The 23,789-nt window shown below is 38.9% G+C and overlaps 1 protein-coding gene across 5 annotated transcripts in view; it reads left to right on the top strand.

Annotated features, from left to right (window-relative positions):
• Positions 1-2,975: 2,975 nt before the first annotated feature.
• The window catches only part of LOC306836368 (echinoderm microtubule-associated protein-like 6), a 68,066-nt gene continuing 47,252 nt past the window's right edge, over positions 2,976-23,789 (top strand). For 4 of the 5 annotated variants that reach the window (XM_079363388.1, XM_079363391.1, XM_079363390.1 and 1 more), the window contains exon 1: positions 4,559-5,154. In XM_079363388.1, coding sequence (XP_079219514.1) covers positions 4,958-5,154 — 197 coding nt within the window. In that variant the 5' untranslated portion in view covers positions 4,559-4,957. Of the gene's footprint in view, positions 2,995-3,069; positions 3,331-4,558; positions 5,155-23,789 lie in introns of those variants that run through there. The other variant, XM_079363389.1, reaches the window with a different exon arrangement.

Raw genomic sequence — 23,789 nt, forward strand, 5'->3', positions numbered from 1 at the left:
TGGAGTTAAGGAAGAGCAGTAGATTCTAACGAGCAAAACATCAGGTAAATGATAAGCCTACTGGAGGTTCACTCAACAACAACATAAAACTGAAGTATAGAATTCGTCAATGGTCTTCACCACACACATCCTGACTGTATGTTCAGCGTCAGTCTGGTATCAAGGAATATTATTTTCTACTCACAAAGTCAACAAATATGAAAACGTATTCCCGTCCAGCACAGAACCCAAGCGATTTAATTCAATGTCATCAATCTAGCAAATGCAGCAGATACAGAAAGGGACAGCCCACAACAACAATAAGCTTTTTAAAGTTGATCAGTCTTTGTTTTCTTCAGAGGGTTACTGTTAATGAATGCGCCCACACTGCGAGACTGAAAGATTTTTATACAGCTCTGTTGGGTACGATCATTACATCAGATGTAAACCAGCCCACACAAACACACACAATCAGTCCCAGGTGGTTCAATATAAAATCTCATCTGATCCTCTATTGGGATCAAACTTTTTCCACTTCACTGTTTTGCTGTGGAGGCCCATTTGAATGTTTTGGGTTTTTTTTGTTTCTGTCAGACTTATGATCAGCTCATCACTCACCTCGCCTCAGTCTTCAGATGGTCCTTGTTACTGACACATTCAAATGTTTTGTTGGCTAGAAAAAGAAAAAAAAGGCATGTTTAGGTTGTATCCAGATTATCAGATGTGTTACATTCAAACCCAGAAGATGATTTATTGGTAGAATACATATTTTTTCATCATGATAATCCCTATATGAGTGAAACCCCACTTAAGAATTAAAATCACATTTTTAAGGTATTGTATGTACCACTAACAAACAGATGTGGAAGTAGTTAGAGGTAACATATCATCATCATTTTTAACAAGTTCAAATAAATTTCAGAGGTCCCTAAAATGTGTCTTTGAAGCTTCTTACTCAAAATCCTTCCTGATCAAGCAAATTAGCTCAGTCTGACGACGCCCCCTGGAAGGGGATGTATCTTGGGCTTTCTTACATATTGCTTATTGTTTACGGTGAGGAGGAAGACTCAAAGCAAAACAAATTCCTAGTTGAGGGAGTGTCACCCACCTTGTGGAGGGGTTTCTTCACTTTTATGACGTCAACAAGGGAAAATCTCCAAACAGCGTTGAGCACACATTTTTATGAAAACTGCAGAAGGCAAAAAACGCCGAGGATGGACTTCTCTCATAACTGGGGGGTTTTGTAGACTGGTTAGGGACACATATTAATGTTAGAAAAACATGTTGTGTTTTTCATAGTACTGTATGTGGCCTTTAAACCTTCATTCACAGTGTGGCTATGGGATGCTAATTGGATCTATGGAAATGTTTTCTAACCAAAATAAACATTTTATTTATCAACGTGTGTACTACTCCTGATATATCTCAGCTTTCATAAAAAACACTCTAAATTAATTCAATTTTTTATTAGAAGCTATTTTGTCTTTAAAAAAAAAAGTCACGTGTTGTTGTTTTTAGATATACATTATTTCCATTTGCTGTTTTTATGTAATTATCACGCACATCTTGTTATATTGAAAGTTTCATCGATCACAAACTGCCACTTTCTCTCCTCCAGTTTCCCCATTCAGCACCGCGGACAGCTCCTCCATTGCTTTTGCTGCTGGTATTTGTAGTTTTTTATTCCTTCGAGAATAACTCGCAAATGAGACACACGAATGATGTTGAGTTGGAAATGTACACAAAGTCCCATAGTCCTTTGCGGTCGTGCGTCCTCTCCAGCGGTGCCGGGGTGTTTTCTCTCTGTGCGTCATGGTTACCTCCCGAGTCCTAGCGTCGATAAGCGCGTGGCAAGTCACAATGATGAGACCGGAAGTATATATAGTTTACCTTCGAAATAAAATCAACATGATATACGCTCATATTTATGAGCTCAAATTAATCAAATCACACAATAATTAGGTTGGTGAACAGAAATTAAATCTCATATTGACATTACATTACAATAATTGCAATAAGAACAGTTACAATCCAACTGGAGGCTATTCTCCCTTTTTTTTGTGACAGAAGATTCTTTTTATAAAAAAAAAAAGCCTTTTTGAAAGACTGACTGAATATCTGATACTAAGTTACCTAAACCTAAACAGATACCTAAACATCAGGTAAAAGATTAAAGCAATAATGGAAATATTGTCATGATTTAGTGCTGTGTGTGTGTGTGTGTGTGTGTGTGTGTGTGTGTGTGTGTGTGTGTGTGTTCTTACATCCTTCAGTTCCCTGTTTCTTCAGCGTTCCATATTTTACTTTGTAGTTTTCAGTGTTGTGTGGTTTCCTGCTTCTCTGTGTTTTCCTCCTGTCTTGATTACCCTGATTAGCTCACCTGTCTCATTAGTCTCACCTGTATCTGATTAGCCCATGTGTATTCAGTCTCAGTGTTTCTTGTCCTGTGTGTTAGTTCATTGTCTTGTGTAGTTTGTCGGTGCAGTTTGTAGCTGTTGTTTGTTGCTGGTCAGTGTTTCCAGTGTCTTCCGTGTATTCCTGTTTGGATTATTATTTAGGAAGTTTTTGTTTGACTTTTGTTTAATGAAATATTTTTATCTTTCTATTCCTACAATTAGTTCATTCTCTGTGTTTTTCAACACCCAAACGTGACAAATATTCGTCACTAAATTGTAAAATAGCCTGGACTTGAAATTGCTTGAGCTTAACAGCATAACACAGTTTAGATTAGATTAGGTTTAGATTAAAGAGTCCAAATATGGCAACGGCCATAGTCCTATACCTTGTACGAGAACTGTTATGTTGAAACCTTGAGTAAAGCTAATGCTACCTTAGAGAGTGCAAAAAAAGAGCAGTCTAAGTGGAGCAATACCAAAGGAATATTTTGCTGCATTGGCGAGGACAGGACTTGAACCCAGATATGAATTGGAAATGTTGCACTAATGAGAACACATTTATAGACTTTACAGCCTGATTAAATCACAATCACATTTGACTCCCATATCAACTACACAAGTTGGTGGTCATTAGACATTAGCCTTAGTTTAATTACAGAACAGCGTTGGTTTAATTTGAGGACAGATGCTACAGTCCGTGGAGGACGTGGGAAGATGAGGGAACGTATACTGTCTTTTTGGGTAGAACACAACCATATGGCGCTAAGCGGCTTTTATTTTTAAATGTGTTCACCGGAAACGCTGTCTGACGGTCTGCTGTGCGTTACCTTAACGCTTCTGCTTCTCAGTCCGAAAACGAGCGAGAAAACATCACTGTGCTGAGACTCGGCGGTCAGGGAGGGTCTCCATTAATCGTCTGAAGTCAAGTTAGCTGACCAGCTGAGTCCGTCCAGCAGTAAGTCTGTCTGTCTGTCTTACTGCCTGTTTGTCTGTCTGTTTGTTGAGGGGGCTGAGCTGCTGCGGGAGGATGCTTCCCTCCTGCCGGGAATCAGGACTTTCCTCTCCCGTAATCCGTCCGGGATGCTGCGGTCTGATCCAGGGGCTTCTCCCCTCTTTTGCCCTCTGAAGTTGGATCATCTGCGGGAATCAACCACTTGTTTTTGTCGCTCTCTCCCCCTCTCCATCTTCGGATCTCTCCGGAACAGTCCGACAATTTAACAGTGGAAATAATCCGCCTCTTTTCTGTAGAGATTGTGGATTTAAAAAAAAAAAAAAATTGTTACACACCCAGCTGTCCCTGGCTGTGGTGAATGTTCACTCACGCAGAGATTTGTGAACGGGTTTGGGAGTTGGCAGGCTCCTTCTTGCGCGCTGTGCGTTTTTTTTTCATGCAGAGATGTTGTGACAGACAGAGGATACAGGGGGACAAAAACACCCGGGCTGTAGTAACCATTGCTGGTACCGAGGGCGAGGATTAGTGAGCGAAGGGATTATATTTTCCAGGAGCGGAATCCTCCATCAGTTGCTTTGCCGTTGACGGTCTCTTTCTAATTTTTATTTTATTTTTGACACACGGGAGAACTTTCCACACACGTCCGGAATTGTTATCCCTCTCTGTTCTTCATCTTGGTCGTTTATTTTGAATCATCTGCTCTGTGAGTGTAGGTGGAGAGACACCAGAATATCCAGGCAGTGTCAGAAATTATGAATGAGATTTAGAGCGCGCGCCTCTAAAATGTTCTCTAGCCCTATAAGAAATGCCACAGAAAGTTCCACCCGTGTCTTAATTGTAGTTTTTAAATAACAGAAATGAAGGGTCCATTATAGTCTAAGTAATAAGTGCAATAAAGCCCTGTTAGTCCCTTGAGGAATATTAAAGTATATTGCATTCAAACCACATGAGATGTCCCCATAAAATATAATCAAGTCCACGGAAACTCTTTATGATTTTAATTTGAAAACAGGGCTGTCTCATTGCGCAGGGTGAGCACAGTAGTGATAATGAAGGGACGCGTTTTTTAAAGTTCATATAGGCTACTATGGACACTGCAGAGATAAGTCATGGACAACTCTTAGATCAATATTTTCGAGTACCCCCCCATAAAGGGTCGTGGTAACGTATCTTTTCAGAGCTATAGTTATAGCTTCAGCGATAAATTGATTAAATAAAACAGTATTACAATTACATTAATCTGATTTTAAAGCATCCGAGGCACAAAAAACATCCGGTTAGGAACTTAACATGCAGTCTTGCTCGTCTGGTGAGAATAAGATTTTTCTGTATCGATAATGATCAGAAAGAGTAGATATTGATTGGTCGGAGTTTCACAGTTGGATCTTGATCTTTACCTAGATATCATGTCTCCTATAACGTTTTCAAAAATGGATAAACAAAGGAAATGGTTATAGAGTTCCAAAAATGTGTTAACCTTTGAAATGAAATGACATGAACTCTTGCGTTCAAACAAAACTATTTTAAATCATATAGGCCTACCGCAGATTTGCATCCAAAAACACAAAGACCAAATACATCCATTTGTTCTGGACCGGAGGAGCAGCAGTGTACCATCAGATGAGTGAGCATGTCGGACCGGAGCGCCCCGGGCTGCCGGCTCAGACTGGACTGGGTGTACGGATACCGGGGCCACCAGTGCCGGAATAACCTGTACTACACCGCGGGGAAGGAGGTGGTGTACTTCGTGGCCGGAGTGGGCGTGGTCTACAACACAAGGGAGCACAGCCAAAGGTTTTACCTGGGACACAACGATGACATCATCAGGTAAACCTGCTGCACCTGAGACTGTACACGTCATGCATAAGAATATGAAGAATTAAATTAAAAAGATAAACCAAGGAATGGAATGAATAAAGCTTAATCTTTATTAAAATTCAATATTAGTATCCTCTGCCATATACTTCCATATTGTAAATGATTGACAGGTGTCATGACACCCTCCTTGCGAATCCTTTATAGGCTCAATTTATTTAGCCAATGAATGTTGGCCAATGGCACATTACAGACTATTGGAATGTTAAGGAGCTAACTTAGCATCGCTATTAACTTTTATATTATCGGTATGAAAACTTAATTAAAAACAATGCTTGTTTTTTTCTTTTTGATTTCAAATTTTGTCATCATGTTTGTCCTGCAGAGGGCGACTCAACTTTATAGTTTACAATACTCTCCGCACTGTCTGCAGCACATTTAGCAGAACATCCCAGCTGTAAGTCAATGGTCTGCACCATAATTGGTCAACATATGAAAATGTTAAACACATTTAAAAAAGTACCCATGAAAATAACTTTACCCAAAGAAAAGGTTAAAAAAAATCTCAGAATTTCCCTGGTTGGCCATTCACACAAGAATCAAATACACCATAGTTTAATAAAGTAAACAATTACAACAATGTGCTGAATCTCACACTGACTTGTCTTCAGTCGCAGTTATTTCCTTTAGGGAGACGCCTGAGGGGAAGGGTCAGTCTTGTTTTCAGTTGAAATATTACATTTTAAAATGCTTTTTTTTTTTTTTTGTCTTTATACAATTGTACAACAAAGGTATAATCCTCCCGATAATTATTTACAGTGAGTTTTTTTTTTCCATGAGGTTCATTGCTTTGAGCAGAGTTCCAGATGTAAAAATAACATTCTTTTCCTGGAAAATATTTTTAAATATCAAGCGACTTCCTTATTTCATTAATTAGAGCCAATTAAATGTCATTGTCACCTTCTCTCCCCAGCTTGGCATATATAAACTAAAAAAGAAAGGGGGACCTTATTGAAGTTAAGGTTTTCAAATATTATTTTGGGGATATTTCTTCCATTATTAGATAGGACAGGTTAAGAGAGACAGAAACAGTGGGCAGGAGGGACAGGGGTAGACATGCATGTGGGCTAAGGCAAGATGAACCAGCACCTGGTTCGTGGACCTCTAACCTCTTTCAACGTGTTGCTTGCTCTACTGACTGTTTATAATATTTGTGTTTTTAATATTCTAATAATCCACTCAAAAAATCAAGTAAAGAATATACTGAAATACAAAAAAATATATTAGTGGAGTAAACCTAAAGAGTTTTGCAAAAACAGTACCATGGGATCAGCATTACAGAACAAGACAACAAGTGCCTTGTGGGTGAAGATTAGTGTTATATATTGTGGTTCTGTCTGCAGTATGTGGGCAGTAAGACGTTGACTAGTGAAGGATTTATTCAGTGGCATGGTTGATTTGACAGCAGGGACAAACTCTGCTAAGCTAAGGTTCATCTCTGACAGTGAAGAGTTTACCTTCCTACTCTGATCAGCATTAGAGGCTGTCTGGAGGCTATGACTCCACTTATCTTACTCATCTGTGTTTGTCATTTGGGTTGAAATGGGTTTTTATTTTTATTTTATCTTTTTTCATTTTGAGACCCTGGTGGGTTTTTCCTTATCTCTCCCACGCTGTTTATCCTCAAGTTTGACAGCAGCTGTAATCTAAACAGAAGGAGGTTGATGCAGTGCCAGAACACAGCTTTTTAGACTTGAGGTGATGGTATTCACGTGGGAGTTTGAAAGTCTGCAATCTTTTGTAAAATAGAAGTAATGTTGGTATTTAAATTTCAACATGAACACCGGCAGGCGGAGCTTGTGGCTACTTGCAGATTATTATTAAAAGGCTTATGAGCAGAGGAGGGTATTAATCTGTGTCTCAGGTCTGATGTGTCACCCAGAAGCTGGTCCGGGAGCCTCAGGGGGCCTCATCCTCACTTGTCATCAAACATGTAAAACACAAACATTAGTGACTCCTCCCCAGTGTGCAAATATGACACATTACATCAGTTAATTAAGGCCGTGATGACACATGGTGTTTCTTTTCTGTAGAATCGGCACGACTTCAGCAGAACATTAACAGCGATGACCTATAAGATGTGTACTTTGATCTAATGATTATTTTCAGGATTGATCTATTATATATATATATATATATATATATATATATATATATATATATACATACACATATATTTTCTTTAATCATTTAAGCAGTTAAGGTTCAAGTGGCCTCGATTCTTAAAAATCTTATTTTGCTTGACAAATCAAAGATTGAAACCTGACCTTGACATTGTCGGGATGCCAAAATAAATCCTTGCAGAATGACTTGTCTAAATGTAACTCAGATTCTAGAAACTGTCGGATCAAAAACCCAGAGATTTTGTTTTTGTGATTCTAATTTGACAGGTTTATTTTGTTTAACGGGCATCAGATGAAGAAGAGGTGACTTGTGAGATGACTTGTTGAAATGGTAATACACTGCAAACAAAGTAGCCCAGAAAGATGTTTATTTGGGAAAGTAAACAATGATGAGAAACTCTAACCTAGCCACGTACATCATATATAAGGAGATATGTAGGCCTTGTGATCTGAACAGCAACAATGTAGAAGTGCCTGAATCATGTACTCTTTCTATTGGCCAGTAATGGTTGACCTGGGTTATTGCAAAAAGCAAACAAAATAAAGGAAATAGAATTTAATACATTTTTTCAAACAATTACCATATACATTAATGGGTTAAACAGCGTGATGTACATTTAAGTTTTGCTATAATTTAGAAAGAAACAGATCTAAAGCAGGTTAACTCTTAGGACCGGGCAGCAATGACTTGAAACAATCCTAGTAATTATTTGGAATGGTATTAATGAAGATAAAACCAAATACAGGCCTCAAGAGTCACAAATACTGACAAGACATGCAGCATGTGAGTTCTGATTGGTTATGACAAAACAAGGCAAAATGACCCTGCTAAACCTAATTCAGCAAACAGAGGGCTTAATGTATTCTTTTTCATTATTATCAACTGCAATTGTTTTAACTTTTAAAAACCCTTCAAAAGGAGCACATAAATGATCAATTTCTTTCATGTTACATAATATCTAAAAAGGACATGATATTCAACAGTGTTTCAAATATGTCTTTGGGGAGTATAGAAATTCTGCTGCATTGGAAGACAAGCTTATTATACAACTTGTTACATAACCATTGAATTAAGTCATACAAGTTCAGGGATACTCATTTCAAATTATCTCATGGGTATAACAAAAACACATGAGCTATAAATAGATAAATAAGAATAATGTTCATGTTGTGTTTCAAGCCATGTCTCTTTCATTTCCAAATCGTGATTCTGATACTTACCACACAACTTCAAACATTAACAAGGAGGTAAGATGGTAAAGGACAGTGAACACAACTTAAGATCAAATTCACTTCCTATTGTATCTGATGGAACACCAGAGCCTGTATAATAATATATAATGTAATAGCTACTCAATAATATCAGGATGTTTCTAAATCTAATAAACGGAGACTAGCCGGAGGTTCAGCTGAGAACAAACTCCTAATGAGCTCCAGGACAGTGATCCTGTTAGAAGAGCCGGATTCATTTTCACTATTGTTTCATTAATAAATGTCATCATTCTCAACTTAACATGATAAACTGAGCGTGGATAAGAGGTGAAAGCATCCGAAAATTAAACATTAAGTCTTTTAGAAAGCTTACCAGAGTGAAATCATAACGATTAAACTAGTTTTTCTTTGAACTTTTGATCCACAGAAGAAGACAATTGTAAAAACAAAGAGGCTAAAATCTTGGAAAAGCCTGATAAAACCTTATGAGAAGTCTGTGGATCTGTATGAACTAATTAAACATTTGGTCAGAGTGTCAAACCAGTTCACAAACACCCAAAAGCTGTAATCTGGGATCATCTGGCAATTATGTAGAGGAGGGTCTGTCTCCCAGTCGGGAGTCGAGACAGACCGTAAAAGGGGCTTACTCATCATTTTTAACCTCTGAGGTTTTTTTAAACTCTGCAGATCTTTGGCGCTTACTGGTTTCTTCTCGCTTCCAGGGTTTTTTTTGGCTTGATTTAAGGGTAAAACTCAAACTAGATAACGTCTTCTAATCACAAATATTGAGCTGATTGGCAGAGGAATCTTGCTGTCATGGTTACTGTATCCTGTCTCCTGCACCATCTTTAAAAGCAGGAAAAGAAGGACGATAGTTAAAGGGTGTGTGTTGCCCCCGTTACAAAAACCATATCACATGAAACATGTCATAATGAATCATTTGGTATGTGTTATAAATGTGCAACAAGTAGGCCTTTCCCATCTTCCTTACTGGCCCAAAGGACTCCAGACAGTTTTATCCAAAACATCTAAATCATCTTCTGTTTCTCTCAGCTGTTTATCTGTGATATCTATAATAAACAGCAAAGTGAGCATCAAGATAGGACGTTAGTCAAGAAGTGGTGTCCACTAACTTAAACAAATGACAGTCAGCCCTCACATCAAAAAAATAAACTTTTATCAAGTGAAGCGGGACAATGAAGATGCATTTGAGTCATGGGTAAATCTTAATGTGGTTTTCTAAGCGTACTTTTACATGATACATTTGACATTTTTTCTAGCTGACAAAGTAAACAGTACTACAAATACTAGTTAATAACTTTAGCCAATCCATTCAGAGTCCCAGGGCTGATCTGTCTAATACATGTCTTTACTTTGTATTGGAATTTATCAGCTGATACTAAGCCTCACTGAGGTTTTGCACAAACTTTAAAATCTTAAACAAATCTGAAAATGTGAGAGACCCCACATGACGACAAAAAAAGACAGATTAACAGTTCAGTTCTTATAGTGTGTGATGTGCAGCGAGTTGACCTTTATGCTTCGCGTTTGCTGTTGCTGCCATGTTGATGTTTGTTGTGCTTCCTACTTCAGCGTCAGCTTGCTTTCTTATTGGCTATTGTTCCATTCCACTGGACAATTCACAGTCTGTGCTTAGCCGTCCTTGATATTCTACCCATACAACAGGATTTCTGATCGTAAATATTAATCACATTTAATATTTACAGCGGCCCCCGATGGTCTTTTGAGCAGATCAGGGAGGGTAAAATCACTCTTAACGCACCTCACACCTCAGGAGAATCTGGCAAGTTAATCTTTGGATCCATTGGTTAATCAGGCCTTTTATACAAAGAATTAAGTGAACTTAATTAAGTTAGGGATTTATCATGAATCATTATTTGCTCAACATTATTTGTATTTTTTTAAAGATGGACAGCTGTAAATCCTATGGTCAACCGATCAGTGTACATAAAACATGTTAGCAGTTCAGCTGGTTCATTTCTTGTGTCACTGAAACTGTTCTGGTTGAATTAGTTAAAAATCTATGTTACTGGTACATCAAGTGTACACATGTTGTTTGTATGAAAGAGTTGCATTGATCTGCATGTATGTAACCATGTAAACATTGGCCATGATGCCACTGCAGGAGTAGGAATTAGGGGCTATTTCAGTGGCTTATTTGGTATCAAAATAGTTTCTATTTTAATGAAAAATGGAATCCAACTGGCTACAGGAAACAAGCGCTGTAGTTGTTGATCATATAGGAAGATTATTTCCTGGGAACAGACAAAGTTGCTTATCTTGGCAAGTGTTTTTAACAATCTTTTTTTTCTGTTATATATCAGCAGCATTTTGTGGTTTTTGGTTACATTTGAATATGATATAACAAATCTGAGCTCAGAAGGGCAGCAAAAGGGATTTTCTCTGGTGATGAGAGCAAATTAGAGCAATGGGAGTAGGATGATGATTCACTGAGGTCGCTCATTCATCCCAATGTGGTCACACACACGCGCGCACACACGCACCTGGTGTATCCACCGACACTAAACAGCCTATGAGTCATCAGAGCAGCAGGCATGTTTGGACAGTTTATACAGCAGGCCATTCAGCTGCAGCCTGCAGTACTGTGTGTGTGTGTGTGGGGGGGGGGTGCATGTGTGTGTGTGTCAAACTAATTGGAAAGCTGGATGCTGTCTCAGCCGGGCCATGCTCTCTGATGTTGAGTGTTAAATTTGTGTTTGTGCCAAATGATCCCTCGCAGCTGACTGAAGGTTCACAGCTGGTTGAGAGGATGCTGCATTTGAATGGTCTGCATGGGGCTCTGCAATGGTTTTAGACTTTAAGGACATGTTCTGCCCCACAATAATCCTGTGCCACAAAATAGGACTTCTAATCATATTGTAATGACATTTTCACTCTCAGAACTGATATATTGTCTGATAATATGACTAACTTTTGGACGATATCGTAGAGCCAGGCAAACCACAGATACAGAACGGCATTGTTGCTACATTATTGTAATGAGCTAAAATGTTCATCATTCAACACTTGTTATACTACGAATGAAAAGGTTAACTCAAAAAAATCCCACTTTTCTATATGTACAGTATTATTGTGAATTAACAACACAGAAGAGCTTTAACGTGGCATGTCAGCTGTAGAGAAGTTAGAAATAAAACCTGAACACAATGGTCACCCAGTCAAATGTTATTTTCTGTCCTGGATGAAGCCATCTCTCTTGTAATTTAAGTACTAAAGGTTATTTGAATGAACAGACAGAGTGTGAGCAGTATATGGGTTAGCTCTGACTGCAGGGAATGTCACTGTTACCAACCAAGCCCGATGCACTCACATTCTCATCACTACTGGCACCACTGCTGTTATAGTGGATAACTGCCAGTACACCATTACAGCCTGAATGAATGAAGAGGAGGTTTGGTTTCAGTTTGGGTTCATAAATACTCATGGGTTCATCAAGGTCAAGTAGCCATCTAGTGCAGTGGTTCCAAACTGTTTTTTTTTCCTGAGCCCCCCCTTTTTGAATCTAAGAAAACTTGAACCCCTCCAGCATCGATACAAAAGACAAAAAAAAAGGATACTTTAGTTTTTAATGTTTTCATTTATAAAGTCAACATCTCAACACCCATCTCCTGTGGATTACTTTGTTTTTCTCCTCATGGCTCTTTATGGACATTTTGGATTTATTATTTGAGTATGTTTGTTTTTTGCCTCTTTTTTTTTCTTTTTTTTTCAATAAATCTTTGGTTGCTGCACTTTTTGTTGTCCACTTCCAGCCCATATGTTTGGCAGATGAGTTGACCTGTTGAAGGGATTGACTCTACTGGCTGCAGAAAGAAGTTTGATAAAACAATCCATGTCTTGCTTTATTTATTACAACAATTTCCTAATAAGAATATTGTCTAACCTCTTGTCTACAGTGAAAGTCTCCTTTCAGACAGTATAATGTTCATTTGGTAAACGATGGTCCCATTGAGAATAAATTATGATAGTAGAATACCTTTCAGGATGTGCCTTTGAGTTGAAGATCAGTTGCTACCTCTGCAATCTAAAAATGTCTTGTAAAGAAGAAATGTATTGTAATTCATTTCCACTATTTTGATACGAGCATTCACAAGACATAACTGAAGTCTAAATTGATTTCTGTTTCCTGTGTGTGTGTGAGAGCGACTCTGCAGACCCTGAGTCTGTGACAATACATCCACAGATGGGAATCATTTGGTTTAGCGTTTTCTGAGTCGAGGGTGAGAGTCATGGTGACGGGTATGCTGATTTGAAATCAATCTTCTCAATGTGTGCGGTTAAAGGGCCCTCTGTCATTACTGGTTAAAGTTCAACTCCACAAGAAGAGCCAAAGATAATGTAGTCTCAGGTCAACACTTGGTGTGAAACATCTTGCATTGTCTAAAACCACTTATTATGGATCCTCAGGTAATTAATGCACGTGGGCATTATAGTTAAACCACACATTTATAGAGGCCATAAAACAAAAGATTAGGCTAAGTTTAAAGGTCCTTTTGTCATTTTCATCACTCCTCTGTTACTTAAACTCAAAAGTGACTAAAGACCTGTTGGTTGGGAGGATTTTTTTTTCTACATTTGGTGGATGACAGATGTCAGTTTGAGCTTGAGGGTAAAAGTTAGTGTGCTGCACTGCGGCTGCTCTGTTTCTCCTCCAAAGCAAACTGAAACTGATGAGGATAAATTGTAAACGACAGAGGTAGTGATTACATTTGCATTTAAGTCCCTTTGCCAGAGCTGTGATAAGCGCTGCCTTACAGCGAGAATGACAGAGGAAAAATCATGTCAGCTTCTAAATCAGGAAATTGGTTAAAACAATCAGGGGCTACCAGGTGAGAAGTCGCAGACCCACAGAGAGTCATAAAAACGGAAGAAAAGTTTTATTTTGCATTCTGTGAATTGGTTCTGGATATTTTTATACTAATAGGTTAAAACACAGTTGCAATGTTCATTTATTTGTCATAAACAAAAAGTATGACAAGCTTCCATAGACAAACAAAAGTAAACAAACTTCAACAGTTATGTCTATTTAATGATTCTACTTTGGACTGAAGAAATAATTTAGAGCCACTTCATCATCTACAAGTGTTGTGGATGATCAGCACATTAGAAATGTCACATTAACACTGGAAGCCATCATCAACCAACGAGTTTAGCTTTTATCAAACAATGTTCACAAATATACTCACATAAGTGCAGCACTCTTACACATTAGCTCTTGACTCCAGATCTTTTTCCGCTTTTCAAGTTGCTATTAAAAGAGTCAAGTTGTTAGGAAAAGGTTTTGGTTTCAGATCATAAATTAATTGATCAAATACAATAATTCAATTAAAACATTTAATTCCTACACTCTCTCTAAAGAAAAGACTAATAGCATATTGTTTCCATTGAGCAGAATCTAATATCAACCTGCTCTCTGACAGCAGGCTTGGTGGTTTATAGTGTATCCAACTTCCACATTGCCTGACATGTGCATATCTAGAGTTAATAGTAAAAAGGTTATGTCTTAGATATGAACTTTTCTTTCTGCAGCTTTGTGTGCTGAAATCTCTGAATCATAACTGCACTTGATTCTCTCTTGCAGACTGCTTGAAGGATTGCTTCAATAATTGCAGGCTCGATGTTGACGCATTAAATCCATGTTGAATTTTTCTGAAAGACACAGAGTGGGACTCTCTTTTTTCTTTCATTGGCTCTTTGATGGCCTCCCGGGGGGCCATCAGCCTTTGTGCTCCTCTGCAAAGAAGCCTCAGCCTGCTGCTGAATAGCAGCAATTATTATCCCAGGACTGGATGCTGCTGTGAAGAGCTCACATTTCCAGCTCTGTTCATCTCGCTCTAGTTCATGTTTGGTATTTTTACTTAAGTCCAAACCAGCATCCTCTATGTCAAGACTTTAGATCTCTGAATTCAGGAAAGTTTTTTATCAAATACAAATCCTGACACTACAGACGATTAAAATACTAAGAGCATGCTGAAATGTCCAAATTTAACCTATGTTGAAAGGTTCATAATACTTGCTGTAGTTTGGAGGATAATCAAACTTTTTCTCAATTTGGGATGATAATGAAGTGTGAGACCATCAGATACTGAAGACACATAACTGATGCAAAACTACACTTAAACTGCTCTGAAATATTTGACACCGTAGTTCAACTAGTGTTGTTTGTATCATAAATTATTTTAGGATTAAAGGATTAACAAAATATACATTGCCATCATTGGGCAAGTTATTTAAGCAAAGCCAACACAACATTTCATTTTGCAAGTACTGATGTTAATGATTGTGCAAACTAAGGTTAGCCCATTATGAGGATCCAAGGCTGGTTTCTTTGTGATGTTGGACATAAGGCACTCTAGCCAGTTTCCCAGCCAGTCATGTTTGAGAAAGTTAGAGGGAAAGAGGAACAGAACGGGTGACAAAGGGCAGCCCAAGTTAAAAAGATTAACTACCAAAAAGGCAAATTTTTCTCATGACGCAGGAATGTCTTTAGTCGTTCAAAGGCGACTAAATCCTAACTTAACTTAACGCTGCCTCGCCTTATTTAATTTCGCACATCTCTTAGTCTCGAAGGCACAGCCAGTGGAGTCATACTGCTGAAAGTGAGTTCATCACTGAATGCTCCACATTTAGCTGCGAGTAGAGCCGCTAACACTTTATTAACAAAGCCAGTGCCAGACTCTTCATCTGCATGTCCAGTTAGCGTAGCCTGTAACCCTGGTGAGAGGGAAATGAGCTATGCTATGCTTCAGAAGAAGCACACGCTCAGAGCCTTGAGTGTTCCTGCTGGTTAGCCTTAGCTCTATATGAACATTTCTGCCTGAATAGCTTGGTTTTCTATTCATTGATGATAAGCCTGGAGGTCACCCTGACAGCCTGCTAGCTCTCTGTGTTAGAGGATGCATGAAGTGCAACATGCTAAACCCGAAGGAATGTCCATAATGTCATTTATATCACGAGGAGGGTGTTAGCAGGAATTTTGTTGCAGGCCTCTTTTGCTGACTGCTATAAATTGTTGTATTCTACTTTGAATCTTAGTCAAACATGTTAACACTTATTTTGCCACTCTGTAGATCAAGCAGAGTTGATTGTTGGAACAAATAGTCATTGAGAATCATATCTGAATGTCATTCATGTTTTAACACCCTTAATGTAAGCCAGTTCTTTAAAAATCACATCATTCATTGACTGATGTTACATCGATGAGGAATAGAGTATTTTCCAATTTGCTTTCAGGTGTTTATTTATTTGATTGTGTGGTGAAAGAGTAGCTACTTTCACACTGGGTGTGTGTGACTACTGAGTCAGGACCTTTTGTTGGGACTACTTTTAAATTTATCCATCAACGCCAAAGAAATTATAACAAATGTCAATATAAGCTGGCATAAGTGACGTATTGTGATAAGTTCTGAATGCCATCACTTTGGAAATCATAATCTACATGATTGCATAGAGATATATATTGAATTTCATGGATTAATCAGCTGTTTTGCATATAGTGATGTGCCTGTTAGTTTAAATTTTAAAAGATTCAAAAAAACCAAAATTTAAATTCAATAGATGTTTCTGTTTTTCAATAGTACAGTCACACACACCATTCCTTTTATTCAAGGCAAAGGGCTACACTCATTACAACCCAGTCAGTGAAAATTGGATTATGTTTGTTTCCTGTTTAAAGCAAGAGGACAGTTCATAACAAGTGCAAATCGGTTTCAGCCATGCAGTTATCTTTTTGCAAGAGCGCTTCCGATTAGAGATAAAAAAAAAAGGACTTCCTTCCTCTCCTTCAGCTGCTGAGCTTTTAGACGACTGGTTAGTTTAATCTTTTCAAGCAGAAATACCATCCACTACTCAACGAGCATAATGATGTCCTTTGGTTTAGTGCTTCCTGTGTGTGTGTGTGTGTGTGTGTGTGTGTGTGTGTGTGTGTGTGTGTGTGTGTGTGTGTGTGTGTGTGTGTGTGTGTGTGTGTGTGTGTGTGTGTGTGTGTGTGTGTGTGTGTGTGTGTGTGTGTGTGTGTGTGTGTGTGTGTGTGTGTGTGTGTGTGTGTGTGTGTGTGTGTGTGTGTGTGTGTGTGTGTGTGTGTGTGTGTGTGTGTGTGTGTGTGTGTGTGTGTGTGTGTGTGTGTGTGTGTGTCAGTTGGTCGGTCAGGTTCTGCCTGCAGGCAACCAACAGGAAGTGGGACAGGAGAGGAAAGGAAAGGAGAATCAGAGGAAGAGAGAGAACTGAACACGCATCAACCCAGATCTCTCATTCACAGTTCATCCACATTTAAAGCTTTAAATATAAGATCTGTTATAGGTGAGTGAGCAAGTCTTTGTTTACGGTACACGTCAAATGCTAGTCTTCATTTAATATTTTAATAGCAAATTTGTGAAAGAACTTTAACATTTAAAATGACACCCTCCCTTACCACTGGCTTTCATCCGTGTGCAGGATGATGTTTACGCAAAGCTCTCAGTGCTGTTTTTATTGAAAAAACCTGAGGATGTGACGTTAAAGTGCGAACCAGACTCCTCTATCTCCAGTGCCTGCTTGCTCTGAAATGTGGTCTGCTTACTGAAGCAAAATACCAGCACCAACCACATCCCACATTTTAATGCAGAGCAAAATACTCTTTTGAAAGTATTTTGAAAGGAAGAGTATTTTCTCTTTCTACCACTATCCGGGTCTGTTTCACGGGGGCAGCAAATGAGACTTCCCTCACCTCAGACATTTCCTCAATGTCGGACCCCAAGGCATTCCCAGGCCAGCTGAGAGACATAGTCTATCCAGCGTGTCTTGGGTCTACCCCGAGGCCTCCTCCCAGAGGGACATGTCTAGAACATCTCCCTAGGGAGACGTCAAGGGGGCAACAGGAACAGATGCCCGAGCCACCTCAACTGACTCCTCTCGATGTGGAGGAGTTCCTCCCTGGTGACCAAGCTCCTCATCCTATCTCTAAGGGTGCGCCCAGCCACCCTACGGAGGAAGCCCATTTCAAAGCTTATGACCATAGGTGAGGGTAGGAACAGAGATCGACTGGTAAGTCGAGAGCCTCATCTTTTGGCTAAGCTCCCTCTTCACCACGACGGGCCGATACAGCGACCGCATGACTGTGGACGCTGCAACGATCCATCTGTCGCTCTCATGCTCCATCCTCCCCCGACTCTTGAACAAGACCCTGAGATACTTAAACACCTCCACCTGGGAGGACTCCCCACCGACCTGAGGAGGTAAAGCCACCTTTTTCCAGTCGAGAAACATGGCCTCAGATTTAGAGGCACTGATCCTCATCCCAGCCGCCTCGTACTCGGCAGCGAACCGCCCCAGTGTGCGCTGGAGGTCCCACTCTACATGTAACTCTATACTGTTGAACCTCTAGTCAGTAGGTTATTCCACTCTTGAGAGTTCTGTTTATTATAGCTAATCCACTAAGATAAGTGGAAGCAGTTCCTAGAAGGCTTGTTTATCTCAGATTTGTGCTTTTATGTATTTGACAGTTTGTTAATGGCAGCAGCAGCGTGTAGCACAGGACCTGGTGGCTCTGTGGATTCACAGCTCAGTGGTCTTCATTAAGATGACTAAGAAATGATCTGTCCAGCATCCTACTGCCAATCTGCCCTGCAGCCCTCACTGCTCCCACGTTCTGCTGGCACTCCAACACTCACTGAGGCATATACACTTTAACTACACACAGATTTTCTCAAAGACACACAAACCCTTGGGGGGGTTATGTCACTCTTTAGTGCAATTCTGAAAGGTCTGGAAACTGAATTTAAGCTACTTATTGTGGGGAGAGTGAGAGAGATAGACAAAGCTTATGAGAGAGTGAACTCCTTATCACGCCTTTAAAAGAAGAGAAGATTTTTTTTTTTTTTTCAGAAAATGTTCTCTCCTTGGAGGCACTTATTAGACTTCTTATCAGTCCACTTATTATTCTTCTCTCTATGCGGGCAGAAGATACCCAGCAGCAATTTTTGAGGGGAATTTAAAATGTAATATTTCCACAAGACTTTCTCTTGTACAGCAGCTTCGATTTAGTATTTTTTGCTTCGGGCCAGAGAACATAACAATTTCACATTTCATTGATTTGTTTGAACAGATTGCTGTGTGTACATTGCCCTAATGAACAGCTTGCTGTGGCATTTCCCTCAAAGCCATGATAGGATTTACTTCTGCTAAACTGGAACTGAAAAAGATATAATAGATTTTAGAGAACCATTAAAAAAAACAAAGAAGAAACCCTTGTACTTTCATTACAATAAAAAGGGTTTAAGCAGCATTAAACAGCAATAATCGTCAACCAAATACAGCGTCGTTCAGTGTTTGGTCTCTTTGGAGCCTTGGATCTCACAGAGATGAAAAATACATTTACATTATATTATACATTAGTAATATATAAATATATACATTTGTATACACCTCGGTAAACTTGGTGTCTTAAATGGACACATTCAGTTGTATTACTCCCAAGCTGCTCTTAGAAGCCTGATCAGCACCATGGAGAGCTCCTACAGTACCAAGTGCGGACAATTGTGCTACTATCATGCAAACATGTACTGTAGATATTGAAATTGTTTAAATGTCATACTTGTATTAAAAACCATGCATCTAAAAGTTCTTGCGAGATATTATCTTGCTAACTAAAATCTAAGACTGTAGATACATAGATACAATGATATTTGAAGTAGGTTCACTGAACTTTATCTTTTTGAAAAGAAACAGTTCTGTTTATGCACTTGTGTGCCAGATTAATGAAAATGAGGAAACAAATCATTTCTTCTGAGCATGCAATAGAATTTCAAGACAATCGCGTAACGTGGTCTATCCATGTGTGTTTTTTTTTGTTTTGTTTTTTTGGATCATGGTGGATTTTGTCTGATATGAAAATATAATGATTGGAATCTCTCCAGTTTGCTCAACTTTCCGTACAAGGAGGACTGGGGAAAACAAACGCACACACGCACACGCACACACACCCCATCACACCCACACACACAGATTTCCTCTTGGCTATTTAAAGCTGCTGCCCTGATTTCCCCACCTGCTATAAATAAACTCACCTATAATGAATGAATTCATAGCTGTGTGTCTGTTGTTTGAAAAGCTGCCTGTTAGCGAGAGAGTAAGAGCGTTTTACTTTTTAAATGTAGCAGCATCTAGTACTGGGGAGGTCAAATGTTAAGTGGTCAAAGCTGCAGAGAGCCCGTTGTCTGACCTGTTGGCAACCTCCAGTGTTAAAGAATTAAGCCACAAGGGAAGTGCAACAACCTGCAGTTACAGTACTTGACTATTCACATGAGAATGGCTGAAAAGTCATAGGCCACTGAATACCCATTTGATATAAAATGGATGTGTACTGTTCATGTTCATTTTTTTTACTTTATTTTTGGGCATTATTTAGATGGAGGTGAGAGAATTAGGCTTAACATGCAGGAAAGGAGCCACAGATCGGACTTGAACCCAGGCCATCTACTTGGGGAACTACAGCTTCTAAAGAAACTAAATCCTGTGCAACCTAACCACTAGGTCATCCGTGCCCCAACTCATTTAATTATTTTATTAAGCCGAAGAGTTATTCACAAGGTGGCAAAAGTTAGGTTAACATGGCAAATCCTTCATCTTTTGGCTTCATAACCAGTGTGTGACATCACTGAGACTACCTCCATGTGTTATGTCTGTGGATCTGATAAGTGTATCTGAAAAAAAAGGAAGAAAATAATTGAGGAAAAGAGGTTGCTCTTTTGCCTTGCAGGAATGTTCTGCTCTTGTGGCACACACTCACACAGACACACCCACTACAAAGAGCTAGTCAATTTATTTTTCATATGGCATTTATAATATTAATCGGGGGATGTGTGCTCATTTAAATTTAATTGGCACTATTAAATGGTGTGTGTATGTGTGTGTGTGTGTGTGCGAGTGTCTTCATCACCAAGTGGTTCTTCCCTGATTGCTGCTCTCAGTCAGATCTCCCCACTGGCAGCAGCAGCCTCTTGCTGCTTCGTCTGTCTAGGACGAAGCTTTGATCTGCAGGAAGCCAACTATGCTGCTGATTTTAACACTTTAAATTCAGACAGTTAGTCACATGACCTGTCTGTGAACTGAATAGCCAACACATCTCTTAAGAAAATCGGACACATTTTAACATTACTTCAGAATACAAATTCAGTTTGTCTGCGGTGTGTGACTTGGATTAGTTACTCCTGACAGTCTCTTTACAATACAACCCCTGCCATTAGTTTATGAATGGATAGGTGTGACACCTCCTTAATGATAAACTGACCTTCATCTGCAAATTAAGATGTTACTTTGGTTGTTTGGTTGATCATTTGGTCACTGAGGGTCAGAAAATCCTGACTTTTATCTTTCAGTAGCAAATACAGGTGAGGCAAAGTGTACTTTAGATCAGCTCATGACAACAGGAAACAACTTTTTTTGGTATATTATCATTTGATTTATGTATATTTATCTTGTCCAGTTAGTTATCTGGAAGAGCAATGTTACTTTGATTTGGTTTATAAACCTTATCTTCACATATGATTGTTGTCAAGCAAGCAAACCACCATGACAAGATTTAATTATATTGATAATGATTTTTAAGATAGTTTTGATGCCGATTAGGAAGCTCAATAACAGCTGTCGATGTTGTTGTTGATAGTGATATATTAACTTAAATCGTAAAAAAGTGCTTGACCTCTGTGTACTGCCTGTCAGCAGCTGTCTTATCAGACTTTGATTGCTTTAACTTACTGACGTTGTTTCCTCCTCTAGATCCTGGCTTGTGTTATACTCTCTCTATCTTATGTAACTTTGGATAAAAGCGTCTGCTAGATAAATATATAGAGTTGGAAAGAATCATCGGATATTTAATCCTAACATTTTAGCAAAAAGAAGATATTGCACATTACAAAAGATATTTTAAAATAAATAGACTTTGAATATATTTTCAGATTACTGTAATGCATGTTTCACCGGCTTTATCTGAAATGTGAATCCAATGATAAGCAGATAAGGTGTCTCATTCTCACTCAGGTGAATCATTGATGAATCATATTAACACACGCACACACACACACACACACACACACAAAACAGTCCATTCTTAGAAGCTGTTAAAGTAAGTCGAGTGTCTATAAATAGCCGGGAGGAACTCCAGTGCACGCATGTGTGTGTGTGAGAGAGAGAGAGAGAGAGGGTGTGTGTTTGTGTGTGTGTGTGTGTGTGTGTGTGTGTGTGTGTGTGTGTGTGTGTGTGTGTGTGTGTGAGAGAGAGAGAGGCGGGGTGTGTGTGTTCAGGCACCTGTCTGGTGTTGTTTCCACACAGGCAGATGGCAGTTTCTCTCAAGGTCATGAGCAGAGACAAAGGAGGGATGTGGGAAGTAAATGCAGCCAGAACAAATAATCAATTGAACATTTAAAACAGCTTCAATGAAAAGAGGACCAAGAGATATGCAGGGGAAGAAGAAAAGAAAGAAGAGTGAGTATTTAGTCAAAGAAAGAAGAGAATAAGAAGGAAGAGAAATCGAGTATTAGGTAAAAAGATTTGGATAATTAGAGAGGAGGAGTATGGAGAATCAAGGTGAAGAAGAAAAAAAACTGCAGGGAGCTAATTATCAGCAACAATATGGATTCAACACAGAGATAAAAAAAATCAGTCCTCACTGTAATAATTAATATCATTGGACATTATTCATTAGTTCATACATTGTAAGGGAGCATTTGACAGCGTTTTATGTGGATTTATAATCTATGTTGAAACAAAATGTTGTCCTTTTGTAACATTTACAGCGAGTCAAACTCTGCAAGCCTTCAGTGCTAAAATCTAACAGCAATCCAAAACACGTCTATAAAATCCCCTGCACTAAATATCCTCCATTTTCTCCATTGTGTAGTTTGCAGTACAGTGTAAGTTAGAAACCACCAGTACCAACCTGAAATACCTTCTTGTTCTTCTGGGCCAATAGAAACATGGCGCTAGTGGTAGCTGCACAGTGTTACAAATACGAAGGAAAAAGGGAAGGATGGAAATACTAAAGCTGTCCCTTTAAATGTTATAAAGTATCTGTTATCTTTTTCACTGTCTCTGTTTGATCTCTTAGTGAAATCATGCATTTCAGCAGCTGTTTGATGAGTCTCTCCTGAATGTAAAGGCAAGATTAATGTTTTCAATTAGTGGAAATGATATGTTGTAATGAAATCCAGCAGAGGCAGTGTGTCCTTCTGTCAGACTAAAATGTCATTACTTCGACCCGATGAGTGGATGTGGAGTTTGGTCCAAATATCCAGGATGTCAAGTGGATAAATACTAAAAAAGTTGATAATGCCTTAACATCTCCTTTAGCACTGGCAACAGGTCAAAGTTAAACAGTGATCGATTACATTGTTTATTCACATTTTGAATCAAATAATTTGTTAGTATCTCCTGTGTGCAGTTAACCACAGGTAGAAAAGTATTAGTGGATTATTTTGACTCGTACAAACTTCAAAAACAAATAAGAAGGCATGTGTTTCTTTACTTTACAATCATATTAGACTGAGGTCCATTCTTTTCTCCCCAAAACAAAGCAAAACTCTGGCCAAGCCAAAATCACGACCTTTTTTTCATCATATGAACACCAGCAGGCACTTGTTCCTCTTAGATCTCTCAGAATCTTTGCCTCCAATCTTCCTCCTCTCCCTTCACGAGCCTCCTCGCCCACTCTGGAGAGTTAAAGCTGGCTGGTCCCTAAATTTAGTACAGACACTCTTTGTTCCCAAACACTTTTTTTCTCAATGACTGATGATCCCCTGAGTGTTTCCTCTTAACACCATTGTGAGCTTCCCCAATGTGCTTCTGAGAGAAAATCTCTCAAACACCTTTATCAAATACCTTCTGAACTTAGCCTCATTTGTTGTTTGTGTTTGGGTCTGTAAGTAAAAAAATATATAATTTCATTGGTTACAAAAAGGTGACTAAAAACAGGAGCTTCTTGTGCGATTCACATTTTTCATGAGCTTATCCGTCTTATCAACTGAAAACCTTTTGATTAAGAGTGTGCCAGATGCAGGCACACGCAGCTTTTAGGTGATAGAGGAGGATAACCCTTTTACAGTAACACAAGCAAGGTCCACTAAAAGACTCAATTTGACCTTTAATTTCATGTACTGTATTTCACTTTAAGTCTTGATTATGTAGGCTTCTGGCCTATTTTGTGTCAAAATTCAGAATATATAACAAAACTGAGAAAGA

This window comes from Symphodus melops (genome assembly GCF_947650265.1).
Source record: "Symphodus melops genome assembly, chromosome: 15".
NCBI lineage: Eukaryota > Metazoa > Chordata > Actinopteri > Labriformes > Labridae > Symphodus > Symphodus melops.